The following is a 12,083-nucleotide window of genomic DNA, read 5'->3' as shown; positions in this document are numbered from 1 at the left end:
TACAAAGTTTGAAAAATTAGTAAAAACAAATTATGCAAATTAGTATTTAATTAGTATTAATCATGCTAATTAGGTAAAAACATTAAATCAGTACACTCAAAAAAAAAGTAATAAAAGATTATTTCTAATACCCTCTTTGTGCTCTGTAGGCCTTTGTATTTGTCAAAAGTAGGGTCTACTACTGTTTATATTAAAGAATATAAATGATAATATTCACAACTTTCAAGGCTAACCTCGAAAAACCTGTGTGAGCCACATCCAATAAACAATTCCAATTAACTGAACTGAAATTGACACTTGCGTTTCTGACTTCCGTTTTTTTAAAATATAATTCCGACCACTAAGATTTCAATATTTTTTCATCAAAACACCTTCAGTTATATTCTAAAATAGTTATTTATTGACATGAATCAGTTTGATTTGAAAAAATAAGTAGGTAAAGCTATGAAAACTCACTTCAAAGTCTCCCGTGAATCATAATATCAAAACTAGCTGACGGAAAATTTTGCTGAATACTTCAAAAACAATGAGAACTAGAGAACATCCATATAAAAGTTATCTGATTGATATTCACAAGTAATCCAGTTGGAAACTGATCAGAAGAGAGCCTGACTGCTTTCTCATGACTCAAAAAGCATCGGTAGTTTCCCGACATCACACAGGGATGTGATTTGGGGCTGGTGAAATTATCTGAAAATTTTAGCCGGGGGGCTGGGGGCCGCAGGCCCCCAGCTGGTCCAGGGCAGCGGCCTGGTGGGGGGACAAGGGGGGAAGCCCCCCGAAGCTCCTGGGTTCTGGGGTTTTCTGACTTAAAAATTGTACTAAAATGGCAAGCAAACACAAGAAAAAACTTGTCATGATTAACAAATTCAAGCCAATATAATGGTCAACATGCAACTCTGACACACACACACACACACACACACACACACACACACACACACACTCGCTCACTCTCACGCGCGCGCACACACACACACACACACACACACACTCGCTCACTCACTCTCGCTCACACACTCTCTCACTCACACACACTCTCTCTCACTCACTCACTCTCTCTCTCTCTCGCTCACACACACCCCAAAGAACCAGCGCGAGCAGGGCCCGCTAGCCCCGCGCCTTGTGACGTAATTCGCCCCGAGGCGAGCCGCGGTTTTTCTCCAACCATTCCCAGCGGAACTTTTTTTTTTCACTATTCTGTCGATTTCTTTAACTCGATTTGCATCTTTACGCTCAATCACAGAGGCTGCCATCTTTCAACTCTTTGTTTGAAGCGAGCTTACGTACAGCTATCTAACAAGCGCGTTCATTGGTTGCTACAGAGCGATGAGCCAATCACGTACCTCGTTTCATCTCATTGACGTAATTACGTCATTTACGCAATTACGTCATTGAGATGAAACGAGGTACGTGATTGGCTCATCGCTCTGTAACAACCAATGAACGCGCTTGTTAGATAGCTGTACGTAAGCTCGCTTCAAACAAAGAGTTGAAAGATGGCAGCCTCCGTGATCGAGGCGTAAAGATGCAAATCCGAGGCTGCCATCTTTCAAACAAAGTCGGAACGAATAGGATATGAATGTGGATGAGGGAAAAATCGGAAAAAAAAAATTTCAAGTTTTGAGGTGAAAAAAGCGGAATTCCGCGAATTCGCGGAAAAATCACATCCCTGATCACATGAGCAGAGAGTGTACTCTGTTGTACCAACTTCAACCTGCCGTTACTCCTAAACTACTGAACAGATCTTCTCATCTCATTATCTCTAGCCGCTTTATCCTGTTCTACAGGGTCGCAGGCAAGCTGAAGCCTATCCCAGCTGACTACAGGCGAAAGGCGGGGTACACCCTGGACAAGTCGCCAGGTCATCACAGGGCTGACACATAGACACAGACAACCATTCACACTCACATTCACACCTACGGTCAATTTAGAGTCACCAGTTAACCTAACCTGCATGTCTTTGGACTGTGGGGGAAACTGGAGCACCCGGAAGAAACCCACGCGGACATGGGGAGAACATGCAAACTCTACACAGAAAGGCCCTCGCCGGCCACGAGGCTCAAACCCGGACCTTCTTGCCGTGAGGCGACAGCGCTAACCACTACACCACCGTGCCGCCCGAAAAGACCTTAATGAGATAAATTTCTTTGGAAAGCAGAAATAAGCTTTTTAATGATAGTATTCACAAGAGAAAATATTCAAGACTTAAACCATAACAGATTTGGAAACTTAGATGCGCGTCTGCATGCAGAATTTTCATAGCACAGTCAGCAAGCATCTGATATGCCTATTAACACGTCTTTTCTTGCAGCTCAAACTGAATAAGCTCAAACTAATCTGGCCATTTTCCTCTGACCTCTCTTTATCAAAAAGGCATTTTTTCCACCCAGAGAAATACTGCATGCTCAATTTTTTTTGTTTCTCACGCCATTCTATGTAAACTCAATAAACTTATGTATGAAATTCCCAGGTGATCAGCAGTTTCTGAAATACTCAAATCAGCCACTCTGGAACCAACATCCTCACTATGATCAAAGTAACAAAGACCACATTTTTTTCTTCATTCAGATGTTTGACATAAACATTACCCGAAGCTCTTGAACGGCATCTGCATGATTTTTTTTTTTTTGCATTGTGCTCCTGCCAAGTGATTGGTTGATTAGATACCTGCATGGATGTGCAGGTGTACAGGTATTCTTGAAATGTACACCAAGTGTATTTCTGAAAACTAAAAGTTTCTTGATCTGAAATTTTTCTCTTCCACAAATATTTCAACCAGAAGTTCCTTAAAAGTTCCCCTGAAAATAAAAAAAGAACCAATAAAAGTGAAAAAGTAAAAAGTAAATGCATGTAAACATTCAATTTCAATTTCACTGAAAAACACCCTGCATAGTTCTTGATTTATCATTTACATTAGTTTACATCTACATACTTTACTGTTAACCCTCTGGGGTTGAGAGCATCGCTGGTGAAGCTTGGCAGGTTTAGAATGTGTAAGTCATGTATTTAGATAAATATCTTAGCAAATTTTTATCATACAAGCATGATAAACATTGACAGAAACTTTATACTTTACACTTTCCTATGTGCCCACTGACAATATTGTAGTTTTATGAATTACCTAAAATAGATGAAACATAAAACTTGTCACCTTACTCAGTCACACCGGAGTCGGAGTGCTGAGCTTCCACTTACACCTTCATGAAAGACTATTCACATGGTAACAGCATGATAAATCACTTTCACTCTTTCGGTTTCGATTGGTTTCTCTTTCGTGGTGGGAACACCCACCATAAACAGGATAAAATCTGTCAGCCATAGTTTAGGCTATTTGGAGGTAAAACTTGTTTCGAGATGGCACGCGGATTTTATGCACTTCAGATGATTCAGGACAGCAATTAAATTTCAGGATAGCGATTCAATTCATGATTCAACTCATGATTCAGGACAGTGATTCAATTCAATCTTGAGAACTGCGAGACTGATGATGAGTGGTGCCCTTTTTTTCCACTTCGACTCGATCCAGCCGAAGATCAACTCGAGGAAGTGTAAATATTTCTTCTGTTTTTTATGAGCATATCGGGTGATATTAATGTTATGGTTGATCAACAACAAGAAGTTTAATTTACATAGCACCTTTCACCAACACAAGGATGCTTTACAGAGTAATGGCACGACAAAAAAAAAAAAGAGAATGACCAACAAAATCAACCAAATGAAGACAAACAGACAGGAGACACAGAAAAGGAAAACATCAAAACTGCCCAATCTAACTTTGCAGTCATCAGTCATGAAAATGAAAACACGAGTCATCCAGAGATGACATATCCCCCCGGCCCCCACATGAAACCCCACTCCAGATTTTCCTAAGATGAATTAGTTGCCATGGAAATACGGAAAAATAAAAAAAATCACAGAAATCCCAAAATGTCAAAAGGCATAACTCCTCGAGTCATTTAACATAACTGTCAGGGTTCGTTAAAAAATTCCTAATAGTTTTTGAGTTGTGCTCCAGAAACTAAAATGTTTACAGACGGACGGACAGCGTGATAGCTATATCCCCCCGCATTATATGCTGGGAAGATAAAAAGCCAATTACTCAATAACAACATATGCAAAATTTGACCAAACTGCTGAAACTCTGACACCTGGTGAAGAGAACACTGCTAACTTAAAAGCTTCACGTTTGCCATCAGCCTATAGTTTACATTATAGCTTGCTTAGCTCAGTTTATATCAAGAAAACAGCCTCAGCAACTCCTGCATCAGTGGTGCACAAGACTGCTACAGCTCACAACATGCCAGGCATGTAACCATTTTTATTAATAATGCAACTGATCAAACTCACTGCCTATGACTCAGTAAAATAATCACATTGATGAAGGTTTTGTATTTTGTTTGGTTTAATAATTGGACCAAAAGAGGAGTGCCGCCTTACCTTTGCCAATATGACTGTGCATTCAAAGTTTGCTGACTTCTGAATTAGCAATAGCTGATCTCATACCCAGTCACTGCAGAACTGTTCATGAGCTCCTAGAGATTTGTAATTTTTAAACTCATGCAAAGTGTATGCATTCAGTCAAAAAGAAAAGTAGTTTACAATGTCCAGGTATGTGAATTACAGACCCTCCACTCAATCTATGAATGTTGTTTTGTGCTTAGTTTGTCCAAATACCATTGCTTGGCATTGCAATTCAGTTTTCCCCAAAAGAGTCCTTTTTCTTTCTCTTCTCCCTTCTCCAAAAATACAACATACTGACACAAAAATGTTAACTGCAAATCCATGTTTTAGTGCCTGGATTCCAGTTGTTTCTGTGAACTGCAGGAAGACATTTACTTCTTTTTTCCTTAGTTTTCGGCACTCTGTAAATGATAGCTCAGAGGCTAACGTGTATGTAACCGACAAGGACTTCCACATACAATGATGTCATGGGCATTCTTATTGTACTCTCATATTGAACTGAGGGCAGATTGGATGCTACATTGACTCACTATCTTCCACTGAGGTACAAAATAATATTACGAGACGGACAGTGTGTCCTGTAACAGGACTAGCTGGTTAGCATGCTAACTTCAGTAGATATCACCGCAACATGATACATAGATATCTTTGACATAACATCAAAACTTATTTCCTCATGTTCTGTTGAAAATTTTATTCAATTTTTTGAATGTTTTAAACTGAAATTCTTACTAATTAAGATAAATTAGGATAAAATTATCAGGGATAAATTAGGAATAAAATTAGCTCATGTTAAAGTCTTTAATTTTCTGTGAAACTGCTTTGCGACAATGTCTGTTGTTAAAAGCGTTATACAAATAAACTTGACTAATTCTTATACATAGCACATTTAACTGTCAGAGACTTCATCTAAAAAAGACCAGTCTTGTCTGACACTGCTTTAAGGGTCAGCTGCAGCACTGTATTCTGTGAGATTTCCTTCATGGTAAGAAGGAGTAGCACATTAGAATTCAATTTATCACTATATTTGTCATGATGTACCTGCTCTTAGGTTGAGTGTGAGCTTCTGAGGTTGAATCTGAGTGATCTCGTCTGGTTTCAGTTTCTCAGCCACATCTTTTTTACGGTTTGTGACGGTTTTGTTCTCAGTGACAAGGACTGACCCTAGAGGATTTTCCACATTGTTCGGAGGACAGCCCTTCTTAATCAGAGACTCAATTTCATCGCAGCGTGTTGATTTGGATTCACCTTGCTTCAGAAAGGGCTGCAGGCAAAGGGGATATGAAACAGTTAGAGAACTGCATATCAAGTGAGCATCATCACAAATGTCTTGATGAAAAACAAGCAAAGGGGAAATATGAGAACTATTAACTCTTTTGAACATCTTCGCGTTCTGAACAAGAAATGAACGCAAATGAATGAACGCAAAATGTACAGGCCACAGCATATGTACCTTTTTGGAAATAATAATAATAATAGAATTAAATAATCAAAAATTATTTTCAAACTAATGTTAATTGACTCGTGTAGACATTTCCCCTTTACTGGGAAGTGCTTATAAATCCTACTGAATGTTTTTTCTTTTAAAATTATCTGATACACACACACACAAGCCATAACATTAAAACCACCTGCCTAATATTGTGAAGGTTTCCATTGTGCCACCAGAACAGTTCTGACCCATCGAGGCATGGACTCCACAAGACCACTGAAGTTGTGCTGTGGTATCTGGCACTAAGATGTAAGCAGGAGATCCTTTAAGTCTTGTAAGTTGCAAGTTAGGGCCTCCATGGATCAGACCTGTTTGTCCAGCACATCCCACAGATACTTGACTGGATTGAGATATGGAGAAATTGGAGGCCAAGTCAACGCCTTGAACTCTTCCATGTTCCTCAAAACCAATCCTGCACAATTTTTTGCTGTGGCTGGGTGCATTATCTTGCTGAAAGGTCACAGCCATTATAGAATACATTTGCCATGAAAGGTTGTATGTGAGGCAGCACGGTGGTGTAGTGGTTAGCGCTGTCGCCTCACAGCAAGAAGGTCTGGGTTCGAGCCCCGTGGCCGGCGAGGGCCTTTCTGTGCGGAGTTTGCATGTTCTCCCAGTGGGTTTCCTCTGGGTGCTCCGGTTTCTCCCCCCCCCCACAGTCCAAAGACATGCAGGTTAGGTTAACTGGTGACTCTAAATTGACCATAGGTGTGAATGTGAGTGTGAATGGTTGTCTGTGTCTGTGTGTCAGCCCTGTGATGACCTGGCAACTTGTCCAGGGTGTACCCCGCCTTTCGCCCGTAGTCAGCTGGGATAGGCTCCAGCTTGCCTGCGACCCTGTAGAATAGGATAAAGCGGCTAGAGATAATAAGATGAGATGAGGTTGTACGTGGTCTCCAACAATGTTTAGGTAGGTGGTACATGCCATAGTAACATCCACAAGAATGCCAGGAATGCCTAGGTAAGTGACGCGCACATACACACCTGGCCATCCACATGATGTAAAAGAAAACATGATTCATCAGACCAGGCCACATTCCTCCATTGTCCAGTTCTGATGCTCACATGCCCAATTTAGGTGCTTTTGGTGGTGGATGGTGTCAGTATGGGCATGGTCTGCAGCTATGTGTTCACTGTGTGTTTTGACACCTTTCTATCATAGCCAGCAATAACTTTTTCAGCAACATGTGCTACAGGAGCTCTTCTGTGGGATCGGACCATTGTGGTATCTATGATCCTGTCGCCAATTCACCAGTTTCCCTTTTTTGACCATTTTTGGTAGGTACTAACCACTGCATACCCAACAAGACCTGATATTCGAGATTCTCTGACCCAGTTCTCAAGCAATCACAATTTGGCCCATGTCCAAGTCGCTCAGATCCTTATGCTTGCCAATTTTTCCTGTTTCCAACACATCAACTTTGAGAACTGACTGTTCACTTGCTGCCTAATATATCCCACCCCTTTACAGGTGCCACTGTAATAAGATAATGATATTCACTTCACTTGTCAGTGGTTTTAAATGTTATGGCTTATTGGTGTATATACACGAATATACTCTGCTCAACATTGTAAAGTTATACAAAAAGTGTATGCATGCATGTGTGCTCTCACACACACATACACACACACATGCAAACACACATACGGTGGGCAATAAAAATCTAAAACAAACCGTTCAGAATTTAATTTCAGCATTAATGTTACTTACTTCAAAGGTGCACCAGCCACACTTTTCTCCAACCTGAATACATTCACCACAGGACTGAGCTGAAGCCTTAGTGCAATCGTTACCATCTATAGAAACACAAACAAGATGCTTTGCATTTATATACACAACTTCTTGTACTTATACAGCCACTAAATGTATAATCAGCAGAACACAGTTAATATATTTGCTAAGCTTTGGGTGGCTGTTTAACATTACTACCTGTGGTTTTGGTAGGTACCGGATCATTAAATTAGTGGTGTTGCCACTGACAGACATAATGCAATACACTAAAAATGCATAGAACTATGAGAGGTTATAACTATTTCTAAAAGAAATATTAATATAAATCAACACTCTTAAATCGGCGGCACGGTGGTGTAGTGGTTAGCGCTGTCGCCTCACAGCAAGAAGGTCCTGGGTTCGAGCCCCGGGGCCGGCAAGGGCCTTTCTGTGCGGAGTTTGCATGTTCTCCCCGTGTCCACGTGGGTTTCCTCCGGGTGCTCTGGTTTCCCCCACAGTCCAAAGACATGCAGGTTAGGTTAACTGGTGACTCTAAATTGACCGTAGGTGTGAATGTGAGTGTGAATGGTTGTCTGTGTCTATGTGTCAGCCCTGTGATGACCTGGCGACTTGTCCAGGGTGTACCCCGCCTTTCGCCCGTAGTCAGCTGGGATAGGCTCCAGCTTGCCTGCGACCCTGTAGAAGGATAAAGCGGCTAGAGATAATGAGATGAGAACACTTAAATCCACAAGGCAGGGTTTGTTGTCCCAACCTTGGAAGGCAATGTAAATGTTCTGTTTTTCATGAAGAATACGTTTGTGTTGTTTATTTTTTAGAGCATTGTGTGTGGCAGAGACCCATAACACAACAGGTTTACCACGACACAAAGCCAAATCAGAAAACCCAAAATAAAGTCCAACACCTACACAAATTTATCACAACACAAAGAAACAAAGCAGGCAACACAGAATTGAGAAATGGCAATGAAACTGCAATATTTGTTTTTACAATTAGTTACATGCATTTTTTTTCCAATACTGAGATTTCAATACCCATTTTTAAAAAACTTTTCACATAACCTAGCAGCGGTCTAACTGGGACGAACTGTGGATCAGTTTTCATTACTTTGACACAAGAAAAACATTGAGAAACCTCACCTTTCAATTATTTTCTCACTCAGATAACATACAATTTTTTAGACATACTGAATACAAGTTGAAAACAAAAGAAAATTACATTGACAGATACTGGGAAACACCCCACCAATACAAAAAAGTGAAAAATAACACAGGAGCTGATACACCTGAATTCATGTAGTTCCAGAATACTTCCATAACACAAGTTATGGAATAACTTGGCATTTATGTGGCATCTATCACACATTTGACAGATGCCAAAATGTGTGTGCTTGTGTGTCAGGGGATACTTAAAAAAAACAAAAAAACAAAAATAGACATCTGCGTTGACTTTTGACTTGATGAAACACAGTGGACCAACACAAGCAGATGACATGGCACCCCAAATCATCAGAGACTGTGGAAACTTCAGACTAGACTTCAAACAGCGGAGAAGTCTAGTATTGGCCTACAGTATAAAGCTAGAATAAACATGCATGTGTTTTGTAGCCTTTGAGCAGGTAATCAATCCAGTCCATGCAAGCCCATGGCCCTGAACTTAAGTTCACAGCTCTGTCAGAAAAGGGTATTCCATGCCGATTGGCTGAGTGTGTGAGGTATCCCGCGTTGATTAGACGAGCGATGAACAATTAATATTCAGAGCTAACTTATGCAAAAATGATGGAGCCTTCAAGCTGGGTACGAGTGAGCAAAACACCAACGGTTTGCAGCTTAATTACGGAGTTTGTCACAAAGAAAATTGCGGAAAACAACTCCGCAACAGTGGCAGACCATAGCTGTGAGACTGTGACAGCCAGTTTGCTGCATGTTGCTGACCAAATTTTGCCAAATGTCAGGTCAGTGTTATCGTGTTAATTTTGACAGCCCTAATTATATTTTATATTACATTTGAAAAGCCTCAATTTTCTTGTTATTTTACACTTCATGTCTGCCCTATTATGTTAGATTGGTTGAGTAAATGAAGTTACTGGTGAATTTGTTTTGTAACATACAGAACAAGTCAAAAGTTTGGACACACTCATTCACAGTAATGAGCAAGTGTGTCCAAACTTTTGACTGTTACTGTATGTTGATTTTTTTTAAGTCTCTAACATATATCCTTGAGTAATTTTTAAATGATTTCATAAAAAGATATACATCTATCCTATCTATGTTAGTCTACCCCAAAGAGATAACTACGTTAGCGTGGTGGGGTGGTTTGTGTGCTTCAGTGACCCCTAGAACTATGTCGGCTGGAGTATTAAACTCCTGGTAGGGCCACTCATGCCGAACAGGTAGAAGGGTAGAGGCCAGACTAAGACCCCGTCCACACGTAGCCGGGCATCTGCTAAATCAAAGATATTTTTCTACGTTTTGGCCTGTCATCCACATGAAAACACATCAAAAACGAATATTTAAAAAAACTCCGGGCAAAGTGAAGATTTTTGAAAACTCCGTGTATGCCTTTTCATGTAGACAGAGATAACCGGAGTTTTGCGTTTTAGAACGTCACAATCTGCGCCAAAAAAATGACAACAAATCTGCCCTGACGTCAAACGTGCGACCTTTGTTTACTGCAGAAGCCAGATTAAGCATGGACAAAGAGTAATGGATCGGAATAGTGCCTTGAAAGCGTTAATTATTGCGCAGTAGTGATGTGTCGGTCGCGAACGATCCGGTTCAAAGAGCCGGCTCTTTGAAGTGAACGATGGGAGCCGGCTCTTCGGTGGGAGCCGAGTTGGGGAGCCGAATTAGTTTTTTGTCCTTAGGTGCCTCAGAGAGAGAGAGAGAGAGAGAGAGACAGAGAGAGAGAGAGAGAGAGAGAGTTCAGCTCAGCTGAAGGATGATTGTCTATTTGACAACCATGATCATTGTTTTGTTGCCGTGAATTCCTAAAGCTCATGATATAAATTGTCGCTCATAAATTGACAGGTTCGGTCGGCAACCGCCTTGGCATGGCCAGATTAATCTGCAGTATACAACGAGACAGCAGTCATTATAACAGGAGCATATTTGCTGTTCCAGCGGCTTCTCATTACTGGTGGAGCAGAGTGCGGCACTTTTTTCTCTTTTTACATGCGCTCAAGGTGCCACATATTTTGTTGCACATTGTTCTGTGTTTGTTAAAATAATTTCCAACTTTGCTTCATAGTTTCTTAGGCCTGATTTATACTTCATAATTTATTTTGTGGCATTTTGTTCAAGGTCGAGTGTGAAATAAAGCCATAAAGGATAAACAGTTGATGCCTTCTGTGTATTTTATATTGGTAATATAACACAGTTTTGCATTACGTTTGTGAGAAAATAATTTATTAATTGGTAAGTTTTATTTCTATAGCTAGAACATTGTTACACTGCTATACTTTACAAAGCTTTACAATGGCTACAAAAACTAAAAAATAAAATGGAAAACATCCTATTGATAAAATATAAATAATAATGTAATTAATTAACTAGTTAATTGCAGCAATTAAATCAAAAATAAAATCTCAGGAGCCGTTTGGGAGCCGAAAGAGCCGGCTCCTTATAGTAAGAAGAGCCAAAAGAGCCGGCTCCCGAAAAAGAGCCGAAATTCCCATCACTATTGTGCAGGTGCTATTCTGATGTGCTTAGGGGGTAGGATTTGGGGAAATAATGCCATCTACAGGTTTGGAATGCTTATGAATGTGATTGAAAACGCAGATGTTCGGTTATGTGTGGAAGGGATTTTTTTCGAAGACGAGGTGGTGTGGATAAAACATTTTTATAAACAGGGGGGGGGGGGGGGGGGGGGAATGTTCGGTTTTAAAAATACCCGGCTACGTGTGTACATGGCCTAAGTGTGATCTCCTGGTCCTCCAGGTTGGGGGCTAGGCTGGGGGCTGATAACCCACTCCTGTAAAAACATTGTATTACAGAAACCAGAAGAGCGAATTTACCATACCCAAGGAACGCTGTGGCCATTTCTCACCACAGGAGTGACTGTATGACACTTGAGGGGCAAAGCCAACAGGAAGCCCTCGAGTTGAATGGGCCATTGGTGAACCCGAAGGACATTTTGAAGATTGGAAATTGGAACGTACGCACGCTATATAGAAGTGGCAACTTAGCCCAGGCAGCAAGAGAAATGACCAACAAAAGTATAGACATCATTGGTATTAGTGAGACACATTGGAAAGGGCAAGGAAAAGTGCAACTCGCAGGAGGTGAAACCATCATTTACTCTGGAAGAGACGGTACCATACGAAGATACAAACCATAGAGAAGGGGTAGGTCTATTGATGTCCAAAAGAGCACCAAGAGGCCTAATGGACATCCAGTGAAA

At 40.7% G+C, this 12,083-nt stretch overlaps 1 protein-coding gene across 2 annotated transcripts in view; it reads right to left on the bottom strand.

Moving 5' to 3' along the window:
- LOC132871637 (integrin beta-1-like) overlaps window positions 1–12,083 on the bottom strand; it is a 156,287-nt gene that overhangs the window by 97,056 nt on the left and 47,148 nt on the right. For both annotated transcript variants that reach the window (XM_060905966.1, XM_060905965.1), the window contains exons 3-4: window positions 7,665–7,750; window positions 5,506–5,728 (exon numbers count right to left, since the gene is read on the bottom strand). In XM_060905966.1, coding sequence (XP_060761949.1) covers window positions 5,506–5,728; window positions 7,665–7,750 — 309 coding nt within the window. The remainder of the gene's footprint in view (window positions 1–5,505; window positions 5,729–7,664; window positions 7,751–12,083) is intronic.

The sequence above is a fragment of the Neoarius graeffei genome, chromosome 23 (genome assembly GCF_027579695.1).
Source record: "Neoarius graeffei isolate fNeoGra1 chromosome 23, fNeoGra1.pri, whole genome shotgun sequence".
Taxonomy (NCBI): Eukaryota; Metazoa; Chordata; class Actinopteri; order Siluriformes; family Ariidae; genus Neoarius; species Neoarius graeffei.
The sequence above is the reverse complement of the archived record's forward strand: the minus strand, read 5'-3'. Positions and strand labels throughout refer to the sequence as shown.